The sequence below is a fragment of the Odocoileus virginianus genome, chromosome 5 (assembly GCF_023699985.2).
Source record: "Odocoileus virginianus isolate 20LAN1187 ecotype Illinois chromosome 5, Ovbor_1.2, whole genome shotgun sequence".
NCBI classification, from domain to species: domain Eukaryota; kingdom Metazoa; phylum Chordata; class Mammalia; order Artiodactyla; family Cervidae; genus Odocoileus; species Odocoileus virginianus.
In genome coordinates this window covers 62821568-62840958 of record NC_069678.1, presented here as the reverse complement: position 1 = coordinate 62840958, position 19391 = coordinate 62821568, and the positions used below count along the sequence as shown (strand labels likewise).

The 19391-nt window shown below is 40.3% G+C and overlaps 1 protein-coding gene across 1 annotated transcript in view; it reads left to right on the top strand.

Annotated features, from left to right (window-relative positions):
* ROR1 (receptor tyrosine kinase like orphan receptor 1) overlaps positions 1-19391 on the top strand; it is a 450213-nt gene that overhangs the window by 301452 nt on the left and 129370 nt on the right. Inside the window, exons 3-4 of the mRNA XM_020885651.2 lie at positions 7699-7986; positions 8703-8733. Coding sequence (XP_020741310.1) covers positions 7699-7986; positions 8703-8733 — 319 coding nt within the window. The remainder of the gene's footprint in view (positions 1-7698; positions 7987-8702; positions 8734-19391) is intronic.

The window sequence follows — 19391 nt, the reverse complement described above, 5'->3', positions numbered from 1 at the left end:
AGCAGGTAGGAGGAAGGGATAAACTGGGAGATTGGGACTGACATATACACATACTATAAATAAAAGAGGTAACTAATTAAGATCTACTGTATAGCGTCAAGAACGCTAGTCAATACTCTGTAATGGCCTATATGAGAAAAGAATCTAAAAGAGTGGACATATGTCTATGTATAGCTGAATCACTTTGCTGTACAGCTGAAACTAACACGTTTTAAATCAACTATACTCCAATAAAAATTTTCAAAATAAAAATAAAAAGAGTCTACTCCTGGAAGAGGTTAAAACTATAATTAAGTTAGGTGTTAAGTCTCAGTTTGGTGACATGGATGTACTTCAAGGGAGTCCACTTTGGACCTATTTTCTCTTTTTTAGCAGTATTAATAGCCAGATTTAAATGAAGAAGCCAAATTTCTTTGTCTGGCATGCAAATTCAGTCAGTATCAGCTGTCTGTTGTCAATTGAAAAAAATGAACACCCTAAAAACTGAGAATTATATTTTATTTGGTTGACTTACTGAGGACTTAAGCCTGGGATGCAGCTTCTTAGATAGCTCTTGGGACAGTTCTGAAGAGATATGGGAGGGGCCAGGATATATAGGCGCTTTACCAAAAAAAGCCCATGGGACTACCCTGGTGGTCCAGTGGTTAAGACTGTGTGCTTCCAATACAGGGGATGCAAGTTTAATCCCCTGTTGGTCAACTAAGATCCCATATGCCACATGACACAACAAAAAAATAAATAAAATAAAATCCAATTACTTACTTTTAGAAAGTCCCTCAAAACCAAATGAACAAAAAAGACCAGGTAGTAAGAACATCAAAAGATTACTGCTAATTAAAGAAAGATTAGATATATCAAGTTAATGAATTTAGTGCTTTTCTATATATGAGAAGATGCAAGAGTCTGGGCTTAATGAAGGTATTCCTTTGGTATGCACCTTAACTACTTAGGGCCAGTATTTTGTTTTTATCTCCATCCTGACTCTCCTTAGAGTGTGCTGTTGGTGAGGTGGGGCACGGGGATGTGGCTGCAGTGGCTGTTGGCTTGATGGCCACAACATCTTTTGTTTACCGTTATGGCCGGTGACATTCTTAGTCCACACTGCCCCATCCAGTGCTTCTGTAGCTGCCCTTATGGAAGCAGACACTATTCCAGGAGGTACAGACCTCACAAGCCCATGTGGTAGATCATGACATCAAAGCCCAGGGAGGTAAGTGACTGCCTGACAGCTAGCTAGCAGCAGAACTGCTATCAGGTCCAGTTTGCAGATTTCCTCTGCCCTGGACTGTTTTCACTGGGATCCTCAAGTATTCTCTGAAAGAAATGACTAGTCTAAAACCTGCAGTAGCCACAAGTGCTGGGTGTAGAACAGAGAGTGGGTCCCTTTGTGTGGCCCATGAGCTTGCTCCAGGAGGATCCAGCTAGTTCTGGGAAGAGAATGGATTATAGCCAGGGGCTTGTTAACAACACGGGTGATAGCAATGATTTAACATGCGTTTTTACTTTATTTTATTCCAGTCACAGAATGCTTTTGTCTTGTTTCAGCCAAACATTGTTCTGATGCTTCCAGTCTTTGCCAAACTGAGGACCAGACCACTTGCTTGTTTTACTTACTAAGTGAGCAGCTACAGATGGCAAATAAACCGACCATTATTCTTTATTAGTAAAAACTTAAAACGAAATTCCCTGTGTTTATGGCAAGGCTCCTTTGTTAAGTGAACACAAAGCTTTGTTTACAGTTCCTTTGTTCTTCCTGGAAACATGCTGCTTGAACCAGCTACTACACTGATTTCAAGATGCCTTATAACCCTTGTTTTTGTTTTTAGGTAAATATGATTTAGAGCTGCACAGACAAATTAACTACTCTTGCCAGCAATGTGCTAGTTATGTGACTTCAGACAGGTGGCCTCACCTCTCAGATCTCCTGTTCTGTAAACTCAGGACTGAACTCAGCCAGGAAACTAATCAGTTGGATGGATAATCATCCCCCACTTATTAAGTATAAGTTATTCGTGAGAAAAAGAAAAAAAAATACCTGACAATAACAGAAACTTTCACATGCTGCTTGCTGTGTGCTGAACCCTGTTCAAAACACCGTGTGTAATTAATTTAATCCTCACAGTAACCCTATGAGGATGATAAAATTATTGTCCTAATTTCGCATATAACAAAACTTGAAGCACAGAGAGGTTAAATACCTTGCCCAAAGTCACACAACGGATAAGCAGCAGAACCAGGATGTAAATTCAGGCATCCCAGTTTCAGAGCCTGTGAGGGTTGATTTCATCTGGTGGATCAGCCCATACTAAATTGTTTACAATAAATTTGAGTACAGCTTCAGCAAATACTGGCTTCCCTGATGGCTCAGACTGATTACAATGCAGGAGACCTGGGTTTGATTCCTGGGTCAGGAAGATCCCCTGGAGAAGGGAATGGTCACCCACTCCAGTGTGTTTGCTTGGAGAATCCCATGGACAGAGGAGCTTGATGGACCGTCCATGGAGTCACAAAGAGTCAGACATGACTGAGTGACCAACACTTTCACTTTTCAGAGAATGGTTGAAATATTCCACCCAGCTACAGTACTCTGTCCCTGGGCTGATCTGTGTTCCTGGGAGAGAAAAATTGAAGAACTATGTGTCTGTGAGTGTATCATGCAAAGTAACTGGGCTTTGGAAGCAAAAGAAGTTGTTAGGTTCCTGTTCACCCTTTTATATTTTATGCTATGAGGGCCAAGAAGCTTGCTTGGATTTTAGTAGCAACTGCCTGTTGGGGTGGGGATGGGGGGAGACAAAGAAAGTAGAAATGGCTTTTTTTTCTTGACTAAAATTCAGCATTCATGTTGACCACTGAGATGCCTGGCGCCCAAAAACTGTTGTCCTGTCCTCTGGGGAGTGAGGTTGATATTGGCTGGCTTTGATATTTAAAGTAGGTAGAAATCCAGGAGGGAGAGCCAAGCTGTGGGAGTACCTGAGAGATGGTACACCTCTTGCCACTGAAGTCACCCCTCCAACTCAAAGCTGGACCTGTGCTCTTGAGAAGACAGGAAACAGGATGTAGCTTCAAAGAGAAGGGCCTGCAGGGCTCAGGTCAAGTGAGGTACTTGGCTTTGGGAGGGAAACCATAACACCAGTCAGAACATGTGGCAAAATCTTAGACCCATTCACCAGATAATCCTGGCCAGAGGCAGAAGGAAGCTCACAACCCTGCCTGTATGTGGAAATGTGTAAACCCCAGCTCTTCTTTAAGGAAGAAATTTGAATTCTATCCCCACTCCTCAGTGGAGCTGAAGCTACCAAAGCTATCTGATGAAGTGGAAGTTGCTAGGTTTTGGAACCAGGGAAAGCTGAACCAGAGCTTGGCTCAGTTATGTGACCTTGGACAAGTCACTTAGCCTCTCTGGTCCTGTGTCTCCTCCTTGTTGAGTGGCTATAACAGTTCCTCCTTGGCAGGGTTATTGGACAGGTAAATATTAAGGCAAGGCCCCTGGCATATGGCAGGACTTAGAGTCTGTTTGTTCTTACTACTGGACTAACCAGCGGGCACAATTGGACTTTGTCTACCTGCTTGGCTGAACCTGAGGACCCAAAGCTGTTTGTGTTGGAAGCTTGGGGTATAATGTACAATTATATACACAAATATATAATGTGACCACACAACCAATCAGCTAATCTCTGAGACATCTCCTTATCTGCAGCCAGGCGTTGTGATTTCTGTGCCTTTCCTACTTTGCAGGATTCTTAGAGGTTAACAGGAGACAAAGTAAAAGTATTATACAGAAGTTATTATAAAAATAGCAGAGGGACTTCCCTGGCAGTCCAGTGGTTAAATCTTTGTCTTCCACTGCCGGGGGTGCAGGTTCCATCCCTGGTTGTGGAGCTGGGATCTCACATGCCTTGTGGCCAAAAAAACAAAAGAGAAGTAATACTGTAACTAATTCAGTAAGGACTGTGAAAATGATCCACATTAAAAAAAAAAAATCTTAAAAGAAATTTAAGAAAAATAAAAATAATAGAACATTGGTTAACATTTTTGAGTGCTTACCTTTTGCCATGGGGCTTCCCTTGTGGCTCAGATGGTAAAGAATCTGCCTGAAATGTGGGAGACTGGGGTTCAGTCCCTGGGTCAGAAAGATCCCCTGGAGAAGGGAATGGCAACCTGCTCCAGTATACTTGCCTCGAGAATTCCATGGACAGAGGAGCCTGGTGGGCTACAGTCCATGAAGAGTCCGACACGACTGAGTGACTAACATTTTCACTGTCACCTTTGCCATAGCTACTTTAAATATCTTACAAGTCTCTCCTGATTTAATTTTAATCCTCTCACAGTTTTGTCAGGTGGAGTCTTCTTTATTATTTCTGTTTTTTAGTTGGTTAAACTGAGGTATAGAAAAAGTTAAGTAACCTGCCCAAAGTCACCCAGGATAGTGGGGACAGACACTGGATTCCAGCACAATCAAATTCCAGAATCTGCCCAATAAAGTATTAATCACTATGCCTATATTGGCATTGTTATGTGATGGCTATTTCTATGTGTCTTTTCTACAGAGAGTGCATAGTTATCCATTCTTTAGGTTCCCAATAGAACTGCAAAGCCATTCCAATAGCTCCAGAAAACCACCTGTAAACTAGTTTCTACTCTCTGACCACACCTCACACATGTGAATGATAAATGCCATTCACATGCATGACTCATTACTGTGGCACTGCCCAGACTTTGACATGCTCTCTACCCAATTTTTTTGTGGGAAATTAAAGCAAATAATGAATGATTTATTGTTGGACTTTATGAAAGCATTTACAGTCATCTGAGTGGTTAAATTAGCCAGCTGTTGTTGTTCAGTTACTAAGTCTTGTCCAGATCTTTGCAATGCCATGGACTGCAGCATGCCAGGCCTCCCTGTCCATCACCATATCCCAGAGCTTGCTCAAACTCATGCCCATTGAGTTAGTGATGCCATCCCACCATCTCATCCTCTGTTGCTCTCTTCTCCTTCTGCCCTCAATTATTCCAGCATCACGGTCTTTTCCAGTGAGTCAGCTCTTCACATCAAGTGACCAAAGTATTAGAGCTTCAGCTTTAGCATCAGTCCTTCCAATGAATATTCAGGGTTGATTGCCTTTAGGATTGACTGATTTGATCTCCTTGCAGTACAAGAGACTCTCAAGAGTCTTCTCCAGCACCATAGTCTAAAAGCTTCAGTTCTCAACCTTCTTTATGGTCCAACTCTCATATCCATATATGACTACTGGAAAAACAATAGCTTTGACTATACGGACCTTTGTCAGCAAAGTGATGTCTCTGCTTTTTAATACCCTGTCTAGTTTTGTCATAATTTTTTAATTTCATGATTGCAGTCACCATCTGCAGTGATTTTGGAGCCCAAGAAAATGAAATCTGACACTGTTTCCACATTTTCCCCATCTATTTGCCATGAAGAGATAGGACCAGATGCCAAGCTCTTCGGTTTTTGAATGTTGAGTTCTAAGCCATCTTTTCAAACTCTCCTCTTTCACCTTCATCAAGAGACTCTTTAGATCCTCTTCACTTTCTGCTGTTAAAGTGTCATCATCTGCATATGTGAGGTTGTTGATATTTCTCCTGACAGTCTTGATTCCAGCTTATGCTTCATCCTGCTGGGTATTTCACAAGCTGTACTCTACATATATGTTACATAAGCAGGGTGACAACATGCAGCCTTGACGTACTTCTTTCCCAGTTTTGAACCTGTCCATTGTTCTATGTTAAGTTGTAACTATTGCTTCTTGTCCTGCATACAGATTTTTCAGGAGGCAGGTAGTGTGGTCTGGTATTCCCATCTCATTAAGAATATTCCACAGTTTGTTGTGATCCACACAGTCAAAGGCTTTAGCATAAATTAGCCAGTTAGATATCTCAAAAACAAGTTGTCAATAAAATTCTATTAAATTTAACAAATTTACTGTGCTCTGCCTGTGCTGCCATACACTTAGGCACTTGTGGCTATTTAACTTAAATTTAAAAATTCAGTTCCAGGGACTTCTGTTGCAGTCAAGTGGTTAAGACTTTGCCTTCTATGCAGGTTGTTCAGGTTTGATCCCTGGTCAGGGAGCTAAGATCCCACCTGCCTCATGATCAAAAAACCAAAATGCAAAAAGCAGAAATAGTTTTGTCACAAATTCAATGAAGACTTTTAAAATGGTCCACATTAAAAAAAAAAGACCTCAGTTCTTTAGTCACTATAGTCATATTTCATCTGCTAAATAGGTCAGCTTGTGACTAGTAGCTACTGGTTAGACAATGCAGATTACAGAACATGTCCATGATAGCAGAAAGTGCTACTGGTTAATGCTGCACCCAGATGGTAGGATACTCTGAGAATGCAGTGATGACCAAAACATTCTGCCTGCCCCTAAGGGCTTTCTGCCTAGCAGTGAAGACAGCTGCTTAGCAAGTCATCCCGGGTTGTGGTGGGGGAAGGACAGAGGGCAGTGGGAGGTATTGAGGAGGGGGATCTACCCGAGATTGAATGGTCAAGAAAAATGAAGTCAAAGAAAACTCCGTATGTCTTATTGAATAATTGACCAATTTTTAAACTTTCTTGTACTTAGTTTTTAAAAATTTAACTGATTATTTACTCTGCAACTGGATTCCATAACTAATATCAATATGATGTTTAAAATATCATTGAAGAATAAGCTTAAAATTTATTCAATATTAAAATGTTTAATGTAATAAATCTCAGAATAAGCCAAATGCAAAACAGTATGATTCCATTTATGTGAATTCTAGAACAGGCAAATCAATCTCTGATGGTAGAAATCAGAGCTATAGTTGCCTGGCACGGGGGAGGGGTCGTGAGTAGGAGGGTGATTGACCATTAAGGACCTTGGGGGTACTTTCTGGGATATTGATAATGTTCTGTTGTTCTATACCTTGATAGGGGCATTGGTTACACAGGCACGTGCATTTGTTGATACTAGAGGAGCTATGTAAATTAAGATTGATACATCTTATAGAATGCGAATTATATCTCAATTAAAAATTGAATGCATGAAATTATTTTTTATAATGTGTTGTGGTTGACATGAGTGACGTTATGGAAATAGTTTCATTGTCTCATCTTTTTGTCTGCCAGCAACCTGGCCTTCATAACCCTTGTTATATCATCACTGGCAGGGAGATCTTCAGCATCCTTCCTGATCTTGGGCCATGTAGACATAAATATATTGCTCCTACTTTCCCAGTGTTTCATGCTCTCTCTCTTACCAAAAGTGGGCAAGCTGGTAGGATCTTTGCCAGAATGTTAAGAAGGATATATTTTGGGGTGAGGAGATTTGAGGTGAATTTTGCTTCTTTTTCTTCTTCACTATATCATTTGCATTTGTAACAAGGAGCATGTATTATTTTTTATTACTCTGAAACACAAAAATTCATTTTGTCTTGGCCTGGAAAGTCCATTTATCCATGGGTACTACATAGTCATTTGAAAACCGGGTTTTATTCCACAGTTAGTAACACATTTCCTTCCAAGCAGCAGGATCGGTGGGTGGTTGTTTAGCAGTCACAGGTCTCGATAAAGGACTAACTGCATGCCTCGTCTGTCTCCACCGTGCTGCTCCTGTTAAGTCTCTCTCTGGTCTGGGACGCACAGAGTGAATCTGTGTCTCTTGGAGGTGGTCTGCCCTCTCATCTGCCTGCTTCTCCCTGCATGCACAGATTCTTACCTGACCCTCGATGAGCCGATGAATAACATCACCACGTCCCTGGGGCAGACGGCTGAACTGCACTGCAAAGTCTCGGGGAACCCACCTCCCACCATCCGCTGGTTCAAAAATGATGCCCCTGTGGTCCAGGAGCCCCGGAGGATCTCCTTTCGGGCAACCAACTATGGCTCTCGACTGCGGATTAGAAACCTGGATACCACAGACACAGGCTACTTCCAGTGTGTGGCGACAAATGGCAAGAAAGTGGTTTCTACCACCGGAGTCTTGTTTGTCAAGTTCGGTAAGCAGCTTCCTACGGGGGATGACCTTTGACTCTCAGCCTCCATGGGTGTGAGGAGGGATGGAGAAATGAGCCTGTACTGGGTGTGCCCAGCATCACAGAAGCTGGTACACTTCTACCCATTTTAGAAATAAGTAAACCAGCCGTTAAGTACCATGTTCAAGGTCACCCAGCCAGTAAACAGCAGAGCAAGAGCAGGGTCCAGATCGGTCTAACCTCAGCTCCAATTCTACATCACCACACCAGTGAATTCTTCTCAGCAAGGATGTTCCTTGTCCAGAGCAGTTGGGAAGATTTCTAGCAAACGTGTCCCGTTTTGGAAGGCAGCTATGCTCACCACTATACCACCAACGCCTACGTGTCCCGTTTTGGTCCAGCTGGCATCAAAGACCCCTGCCTGTGGCTGCCTCAGTGTCCTTGCGTTCATTCAGCCTCCTGCTGAAACTCCCTGTATCTCACGATAATGCCTACTTGTTGACTCATTTTTCAACCCTGGTCTTAGCATTTTTCAGGCTCTGAACCGTGGGATAATCTCATTGGTTATGTTTTTTTCTAGAGGTGGTTGGGGGAGCTGGAGCAAAATAATAAATTCCAGAAAAATGAATATCACCTTGGGGTGGTTGAGAATTTTAGATTGTAATGGTTTGACTGTACTGACGCTTACCCTCCAATAACCCAAGCTGACTATTTCTTTTGTTTTTCTTTCATTTCTTCAGGCCCCCCTCCCACTGCAAGTCCAGGATCTTCGTAAGTACTTGCATCTTCTTCTGTGTCATTTTCAAGGGTTTCTGCCGAGGTTGCTAGGGCAAAGGCCGTTTTGTCCTCTGCTTGGGTCAAAACACTGTGTTCCCAGATTTCATTCCATTTCGCCCTGCCCTCATTCCGTTTTGCTTTTTCTTTGATATGAAGATTCACAGGAGACCAGCCTGGCAGTAATCTCAATTGTGGTAATGTTGATTCTGAACAATCAAAACAAAGAATCTACTTACATGTACTATTTTCAGATTAAACTAACGTTTAGTTACAATGGATTTGGTAAAATCAAGCCAGAAAATGAAACAGTGCTGGCTTAGGAACCTATACTGTAGCCTTTGCCTCAAAGGGTCTGTTCTTCATTTCTGCAAATATTCCTGATTCTTTACTTATTGAGCAGGTCATCTACTAGGTGATCACCTTTTTCTTATTCCCTTTAAAGAACTCAGAGGCAGAAGTTTTGACTTGCAGAGGAAAAGAAAGCCCTGTGTCTGGATGAGACTTATGTTTGTTTCATTTTGAGTCTCAAAATCCAGTTTCTTTCACTGACCCTATTGTTGATGCATTTTTCCTTTTCTGTTTGAGGGAATCTCTTCTTTCATTCTAAGAGCATTCACTTGGGGCATTTTTCTTTATGTATATTTTTATTTGAGCAGGGGTGGGGAATGAACTGCTTATTAAAATCCTTGATCTGCAAGAAAATGTATTTCATATTCTGTGTATTTCTTAAGTAAAACTCACTGGGCTTTACTATGAGAGCATCCAAATGCCTGACCTAGACTAAACCAATGGCAAATACAACAACCGCTTAATTTGCTCTAATCCCCTCTGTGCCTCTTAATTACAGTGTGGGATATTTTAATATATTTGTGTGTGCCTGGAGGTCCAGCGGCCCACAATCCCATTAATAAAACAGGTAATGGGTAAAAATAAACATTGGCTTTCAGCCACACTGTTCTGCTATTTCATCAACCAGTTAAAGGCGACTGTTAAAGAGTCTTTAAAATCACCCACGTGCTAATTGCATTCTACTTGCCCAGGTAGAAAATGTTGATTGATCTTAAAGCAGGTCAGAAGTGTGGTCACTCTGCCTTGCATTTCTTGAAGTTAATCTTTTTTTAAAAAATGAACTCACTTATTTGTTGATATATGGAATCCTTTTGAAGTCTTATTTAAACAAAGATGAAAACTTTTGTTACCGGCTGTAAAAATGGTTCCCACTCTGCTACCTTGTTTGTTCCTGTTAATCTGAGTTTCAAATGCAGCTGATAATCTCTGTCCTAGGTTGATTAATGTGGTTCACTAATCTGCCTTTGCTCTTAAACACTGGGCTGTTGATTTTGTACCTGTTGTATTTGTATCAGAGTTCCTTTTTTTAGTATCAAAATTATTTTTAAACCTTTTTGTGTCTTTGCTTCTTGAAGTTTTCATTCTTTCTTTGTTACTGCCTTTCTGATGAACCCAGTCTATCTTTTCATGATTTTTAATTTCTTACAAAGATAGTACACCACTTTTGTGAGCTGATATCTATGGAAAAGTTATTGAAGTTCCTTGAAGATTCTCAGTGATAGCTCAAAGTTTCCTTTGATGTCAGGCACTGTTTTATGTGAGCTGTTCATTTATCTATCATGTTAGTCTGCGGTAACATAAACTGTACAGTTGCCATGTTTGCTTAAAGGGAGCTGCAAGAAAATACAATCAAAGCTGGAAATCCCACAGGGCCATCTGCAGCTCAATTTTCATCCCCATTTTGGCATGGCTGGTTGGCATTTTGGTACCCTTTTCTTTCATTCCCTTAGAACTGGTGATAGATCCTGTTTTTTTCTCCTTTCTCAGCTGCCACCACTTACCCTATCTCCAAGACTTCCTCTCTTCCTAAGACTAACTCCCAAATGGAATGCTAGTTCCCTTACCTATCCTCAGCAAGATGTCAAACCTGCCCACAAGGGACGTAACAGAAAGTAACAAAATAATAGTCCCGGGGGATATCACCACACTGAGGAGTGCTCTGAAAGCCTTTTGTCAAACTGCACAGTCTTTTCCCAAGGTAGGAGTGAAGTGCAGTTAGAAGACTGCTCTTTTCGCTTGAAGGTGGCACCATAAGAGTTACTGCAAGGAAATCAAATGCAAGTGCATGACACACCCTGATGTTTGGAGCAGTGAGATGGATTAGGTGCATGAAACCTGGCGAGAGCTGGGCACCAGTTGAGGCCACAGCACATCCCTAGACTGGGACGGGCTCGTAGGGCCCTTGGTTTATGGCCCAGAAAGACAAAGCATGTGAGGCGCTTGCCACTCCTCTTAGGGACTGCATCAGGTCTTCGCATGAAGCTTCAAGGATGGCATTTTAGATTGTAGTAAGAGCGAGTTTGAGACGTTGGTTTGGCTTCTGTTCAGAGCCGAAGGCTAGCTTTCTTCTGTCATTGCTGGGTCCCGGCCCACCTCTAACGATTATCGGAGCCTGAGGCATGAACGCAAGTGGAGGCCCACATACCACATGTCTACACATTTAAATGTTGTAAATCAAGCTAGCAAACTGTTCGGTGAAATATGTTCTGTCCTCCCACATTGACAAATATACTTTCATAATGACAAAATTTTAAAATACATGCAAAATTTGTATATGACTAGAAGCCAGGAACTGTCAAAACTATCCACTTTAATGATTCTTCTTCATGTCTACATGTTCTGTTCATGAGCCAAAGATATTATAAGTAATTCATCGATTGTTATATATTAGTTCCATTAAAACTTCTTTTATTGCCTTCATTTCAGCGAAATGAATACCTATGTTGTTTTACATGAGATTTTCACAGTGTGTATTCTTTTGACATTCTTTGGCTTGTAGATGCATCACCCCATTTTCTGCTTTGATATTCTCACAGCATTCTCCCTGTGTGTGTGTCACTAAATTTCCTCTTTCATAAAGATACCAGTCATATTGTATTTGGGCCCATCCCAGCGACTGTTTTAACTTGGGTACAGGGTAACAACTAACCTCTGTACTCAAGTTACCCTATTTCCAAATATGACCATGTTCTGAGCTACTGGGCATTAGGACTTCAACATGTTAATTTGGCAGGGGCAGAAATGGTTCAACTTATAATGCTTTATATTAAAAAATTTATCTCAACCATGTGAAACTCTTGCAAATATTACCCTTATTTGTGAGTTCTTTTCAGAAGCAATGGTTGGAATACATGAAAATGAATGCTTGGTTATATTTGGCATGATAGTTTATTGTTTGAGAGTCTATTGCATTCAAACTGGAAAGAAGTTGACAAGTTGATTAATTTGTCTCTTACTGCAGTGCTTTTGCCACTGCAATCTTTCCTATGCTCCAAGCAGTGTCCATCCCTCCCACTGGCCATGACACAAACCTTCACAGGATAGAATCACAGTTGTCTTCTGTTTCAAGGACATAGGATGAGAGATGCAGAGAAGTGATGCCTAGGACCAGAGCAGTGTTGAATTATGGAAATGGATGTTTAAGTTTCGGGTCACTGCGCCAGCACTCAGTGGCACATCCCTAGAAGCAGAGACTCCCCTGTGTACTCTTAACTCTCATTCAGTTTATTTTCTGTGTACTTTTGGTATGTGGGCCCAGGAAAGGGGCCTTCTTCTTTTACTTTTTTTTCTTTTTTTTAATAACAATCTTACTGAGATATAATTCATATGCCATAAAATTCACCTTTGTAAAGTGTTTCTAGTATATTCAGAGTTGTATAACTTTCACTATTACCTTATTTTAAAACATTTTCATCACCTCATAAAGAATCTCCTCCCAGACTCTGTTAAACTCTCCTCTACTTTCTGTCTCTTTGAATTTACCTGTTTTTGGTATATCATGTAAGTAGAATCATACAGTATTTGTCCTTTTGTGTCTGGTTTCTTTCACTTAGCATAATGGTTTCAAGGTTTGTCCACATTATAGCATGTGTCAGTACCTCATCCTGTTTTATGGCTGAATAATATTCCACTGTAGTCCACATTTTGTTTATCCATTCATTTATTGGTGGACTTTTGCATTACTGCCACTTTCACCTATTCTGAATAATGTTGCACTGTTCATGTACAAGTTTTTGTGGGGTGTGAGCTTTCTGTTTCTTGAATGTCTACCTAGGAATGGAATTCCATGTGTATATGGTAATTCTGTATCTAACTTTTTGAGGAACTACAAAACTGTTTCCCAAAGGGGCTGTGCCATTTTATACTCCTGTAAGGAATGTATGAGGGTTACAACTTCTCTTATTTTCCTTTTATTTATTTTGGATTATTATGACCATCCTAGTGGATGTGAAGTTGTGGTTTTTTCCTTTTGTAACTTTGATTTGCATTTTCCTAATGCCTAATGAGGAGAAGGCAATGACACCCCACTCCAGTATTCTTGCCTGGACAATCCCATGGATGGAGGAGCCTGGTAGGCTGTGGTCCATGGGGTCACTAAGAGTTGGACACAACTGAGCGTATTCACTTTCACTTTCCACTTTCATTCATTGGAGAAGGAAATGTCAACCCACTCCAGTGTTCTTGCCTGGAGAATCCCAGGGACGGGCGAGCCTGGTGGGCTGCCGTCTATGGGGTTGCACAGAGTTGGATACGACTGAAGCGACTTAGCAGCAGCAGCAATGCCTGATGATGTTGAACATCTTTTCATATGGTCATTAGGTACTTGTATATCTTCTTTGAAGCAATGTCTGTTTGAATTCTTTGCCTATTTTTAAATTGGTTTTTTTGTGTATGTGTCTTTTTATTCTTTAGTTTTAAAAGTATTCACATATTTTGGATACTGTACCCTTATCAGATATATGACATGCAAGTATTTTCTCCCACTCTGTGGGAGAAAAATATTCATTTTCTTAATAGTGTTCTTTGAAACAAAAAGATTTTTAATTTTGATGAAGTGTAATTTATTGTTATTTTTTGTTTGGCTATTTGTGCTTTTGAGAAACTATTGCCTGAAACAAGGTCACAAAGGTTTACTCCTGTCTTTCCTTCTTACTTTTATAATTTTAGTTCTTACATTTAGGTTTTTGGTCCATGTTTGAGTTGAATTTTGCCTGTGGTCTGAGGTAGGAATCCAGATTCATTCTTTTGCACATGGAAATCCAGTCTTCCCAACACTGTGTGTGGAAAAGACTATTCTTTACCTATTGTCTTGGCACTCTGTTAAGAACCAATTGACTATAAATGTATGTGTTTGTTTCTGGACTCTCAATTCTACTCCATTGATCTATGTGAGTATCCTTAGGCCAGTTCCCCACACAGTCTTGATTACTATAGTTTTGTAGTAAGTTTTGAAATCAGGAAATGTGAGTCTTCTCGTTCAGTCAGTGTTCTATTGGAAAAACAGAGCCAGTAAAATTTTTTTTTCTCCATTTATTTTTATTAGTTGGAGGCTAATTACTTTACAACATTGCAGTGGTTTTTGTCATACATTGAAATGAATTAGCCATGGATTTACATGTATTCCCCATCCCGGTCCCCCCTCCCACCTCCCTCTCCACCCGATCCCTCTGGGTCTTCCCAGTGCACCAGGCCCGAGCACTTGTCTCATGCACCCAACCTGGGCTGGTGATCTGTTTCACCCTAGATAATATACATGTTTCGATGCTGTTCTCTTGAAACATCCCACCCTCTCCTTCTCCCAGAGTCCACAAGTCTGTTCTATACATCTGAGTCTCTTTTTCTTTTTTTTGCATATAGGGTTATCGTTACCATCTTTCTAAATCCATATATATGTGTTAGTATACTGTAATGGTCTTTCTCTTTCAGAGCCAGTAAAATTTTATATGTACATATATGCGAAGAGATTTATTTCAAAGAATTGGCTTATGTGATTGTGTGGGCTAGCTAGCCAAGTCTGAAATCCACAGGATCGAGTGTCAGGAGGGGCAGGCTAGACACTCCTCACCAGGCCTCATGCCGCTGTCCACAGGTAGAATTTCATCTTCCTCAAGAAAACCTTACTTCTGCACTAAAAGCCTTTCAACTGATTGACTCAAACTCACTCATTTATTGAGGATGATTTCCTACAGTTAGCTGACTGCAGATGTTAATCACATCTAAAAAGTATTTTCACAGCTGCAACTGGACTATTGTTTGAAAAACTGGGAACTATACCTTGCCAAGTTGACCCATAAAGCTGATCATTCCATCCTCCAAAATTGTTCTTCTTTTTAAAGACTTTTTTTCACCTATTCTGAGTTTCCTTTTATTTCCATATGAATTTTAGGGCCAGCTTGTTAATCTCTGCCAAGAGGCCAGCCAGATTTTTTTTATATGAAGGGCATTGGCTCTATCGATGAACTTGGAGAGTGTTGCCATCCAAACATTAAATCTTCCAATGCATGAATATGAGATGTCTTTCTATTTAAATTCTTTCAATTATGTTTCATAGGTTTCACTGTATAATTTTACTCATTTATGTTAAATTTATTCCTAAATATTTTATTATTTTTCTTGCTATTGTTTATGGAATTGTTTTCTTAATTTTCAGATTATTTACTGCTACTCTGTAGAGATACAATTGATTTTTGTATGTCAGTTTTATGTCTTTGCTAAGTCATGCCCAACTCCTTGGGTCACAAAGAGTTTTTGTCATACATTGACATGAATCAGCCATGGAGTTACATGTATTCCCCATCCCGATCCCCCCTCCCACCTCCCTCTCCACCCGATTCCTCTGGGTCTTCCCAGTGCACCAGGCCCGAGCACTTGTCTCATGCATCCCACCTGGGCTGGTGATCTGTTTCACTATAGATAATATACATGCTGTTCTTTCGAAACATCCCACCCTTGCCTTCTCCCACAGAGTCCAAAAGTCTGTTCTGTACATCTGAGTCTCTTTTTCTGTTTTGCATAAAGGGTTATCATTACCACCTTTCTAAATTCCATATATATGTGTTAGTATACTGTAATGGTCTTTATCTTTCTGGCTTACTTCGCTCTGTATAATGGGCTCCAGTTTCATCCATCTCATTAGAACTGATTCAAATGAATTCTTTTTAATGGCTGAGTAATATTCCATGGTGTATATGTACCACAGCTTCCTTATCCATTCGTCTGCTGATGGGCATCTAGGTTGCTTCCATGTCCTGGCTATTATAAACAGTGCTGCGATGAACATTGGGGTGCACGTGTCTTTTTCAGATCTGGTTTCCTCAGTGTGTATGCCCAGAAGTGGGATTGCTATGTCATATGGCAGTTCTATTTCCAGTTTTTTAAGAAATCTCCACACTGTTCTCCATAGCGGCTGTACTAGTTTGCATTCCCACCAACAGTGTAAGAGGGTTCCCTTTTCTCCACACCCTCTCCAGCATTTATTGCTTGTAGACTTTTGGATAGCAGCCATCCTGACTGGTGTGTAATGGTACCTCATTGTGGTTTTGATTTGCATTTCTCTGATAATGAGTGATGTTGAGCATCTTTTCATGTGTTTGTTAGCCATCTGTATGTCTTCTTTGGAGAAATGTCTGTTTAGTTCTTTGGCCCATTTTTTGATTGGGTCATTTATTTTTCTGGAATTGAGCTTCAGGAGTTGCTTGTATATTTTTGAGATTAATCCTTTGTCTGTTGCTTCATTTGCTATTATTTTCTCCCAATCTGAGGGCTGTCTTTTCACCTTACTTATAGTTTCCTTTGTTTTGCAAAAGCTTTTAAGTTTCATTGGGTCCCATTTGTTTATTTTTGCTTTTATTTCCAATATTCTGGGAGGTGGGTCATAGAGGATCCTGCTGTGATTTATGTCAGAGAGTGTTTTGCCTATGTTCTCCTCTAGGAGTTTTATAGTTTCTGGTCTTACATTTAGATCTTTAATCCATTTTGAGTTTATTTTTGTGTATGGTGTTAGAAAGTATTCTAGTTTCATTCTTTTACAAGTGGTTGACCAGTTTTCCCAGCACCACTTGTTAAAGAGGTTGTCTTTTTTCCATTGTATATCCTCGCCTCCTTTGTCAAAGATAAGGTGTCCATAGGTTCGTGGATTTATCTCTGGGCTTTCTATTCTGTTCCATTGATCTATATTTCTGTCTTTGTGCCAGTACCATACTGTCTTGATGACTGTGGCTTTGTAGTAGAATCTGAAGTCAGGCAGGTTGATTCCTCCAGTTCCATTCTTCTTTCTCAAGATTGCTTTGGCTATTCGAGGATTTTTGTATTTCCATACAAATTGTGAAATTATTTGTTCTAGTTCTGTGAAAAATACCGTTGGTAGCTTGATAGGGATTGCATTGAATCTATAGATTGCTTTGGGTAGAATGAAATTGCTTTACTTCTTTTTTTTTCAATATATGTGCTTTTTATTTCTAGTCTAGAACCTCCTGTACAGTGTTAAATAGAAGTAATGAGAACAGACATCGTCTTTTTCCTGATCTTAAGGGAAAAACTTTATGATGCTAGAAGTTGTTTTTTTTGGTAGATATCCTTTAGTTCTGTCCTTTTCCTGCTTTGTTGAATATTTTTTACTATAAAAAGGTGTTGGATTTTGTCAAATGTTTTTCTGTGTCTATTGAGATGATCATGATCTTTTGGTCCTTTATTATATGTTAGTGTGGTATAATATGTTGATTAATTTTAAATATTAAACCAAGCTTAAAATTCCTGGGCTCCCCTGATAGCTGAGCTGGTAAAGAATCTGCCTTCAATGCAGGAGACCTGGGTTCGATTATTCCTAGGTCACAAAGATCCCCTGGAGAAGCAATAGGCTACCCACTTCAGTATTCTTGGGCTTTCCATGTGGCTCAGCTGGTAAATAATCCACCTGCAATGCGGGAGACCTGGGTTGGATCCCTGGGTTGGGAAGATCCCCTGGAGAAGGGAATGGCTACCTATTCCAGTATTCTAGCCTGGAGAATTCCATGGACTGTATAGTCCATGGGGTCACAGAGTCGGACATGACTGAGCAACTTTCACTATATTCCTGAAATAATTTCCATTTGGCCATGATGTATAATTCCTTTTTGTTGGTGGTGGTTTAGTCACCAAGTTGTGTCTAACTCTTGCGACCCCATGGACTGTAGCCCACCAGGCTCCTCTGTCCATGGGATTCTCCAGGGAAGAATACTGGAGTAGCTTGCCATTTCCTTCTCCAGGGAATCTTCCTGACCCAGGAATTGAACCCCGGTCTCCTGCATTGCAGGCAGATGATTTACATATGTTGCTGAATTCAGTTCACTAGTGTCTTATTTTGTTTTGTTTTGAGGAGTTTTGCATCTATGTTTATAAAAGGTATTGCTCTTATAGTTTTCTTTTTGTGTGATGTCTTTGTTTAATTATGATGTCAGGATAATACTGACCTCTTAGAATGATTTGGGAAGTAGTCTCTTCTATTTTTGAGGAAGAGTTTGTGAAAATTCTTCTTTGAATGTTTGGCTAAAATTCACCAGTAAAGCTATTTGGGCCTGAACTTTTCTTTGTGGGAAGTTTCAAAATTAGTGATTCAACTTCTTCACTTGTTATGAATCTATTCAGGCTTTCTGTTTTCTTTATGAATCAAGTTTTGTGTCTTTCTAGGAATTTGTCCATTTCGCCTAGATTATCTAAGTTGTTGGTATATAGTTGTTTAGAGTTTACCTTATGATTTTTAAAATTTCTATAATATCAGTTGTGATGTTTCATCTTTCATATCTGATTTTAGTAACTTGTATTTTTTTCTTGGTAAAACTAGCTAGTCTAACTAAAGATTTGGCAATTTTGTCAGTCTTTTTAAAGAACTTACTGTTTTTTGAAAACTGAGCATTTAAATAATGTATTGTGGTAATTCTAGAAATCAGATCACTTCCTTTCTGATGTTGCTGTGTTTTGTTGTTCCTGTTTGTTTAGTGACTTTTCTGGAATAATTCTGAATAGTCTATATTCCCTATCACATATGCTACTGAAGTCTGTGCTCAGCTCAGAGATCAGCTAACAATTGGACAAAAATTACTTTAAACCAATAAGTCTCCCACCCTTTGCTGAAGGGTTCTGTGTGTGTTTTGGAGGAATCCCTTTAGCACTCCAGTTTATAATTCTATTTTTGCTTTCATTTCCTGCTTGAGCATGACCTCAAAGATAGCCCGAGGTGAGAGATTAAGGCTTTCTTGGATCTTCCTAGGTATGCACACAGCCCCTCACATGACCTCATATGAGTGCATCCTTCCACATCCCCAGAACTATGTTGGAGGTTTTCAAAGTCCCCTATGACTGTCTCATTCCTTAGATCCCCCCTTTGAGAGCTTTTGAGCTTTTTTGGCCAGGCTCCATTTTTCCCCAGCTGATTCTGTTCGCCCAGACAACTATGAAGTGGTTTGTTTTTTTTTTTAAACAAATGTCCTGGGGCTCGGGCTTTTCCCACCCAGAAGCTCCGAGTCCAGTTAAAAAAAAAAAATCAAGCCCCGTGAATGGGGCTTCTCCAGAGTGCTGCTCAACAGGTGAAATCATGCCAGTTCTCTGCAGACAGGATTTTGAGGCCCTGCAACCCCCTTTGCCGCCTCCAGTGAGTGCTCTGCTGCTGGCTTTCATAGCTGCCAGTTTTCAAGGTTACTGCAGAACTCGGGAGGGGCGGGTGAGAATAGGGCAAGTTAAAATTCCTTAGGACTCTGTTCTTTTCTTGAATACATTCTCAGAGTGTTGCAAGACTTTTGCCAATTTCCAGAATTCTGAAAAGGTTGATT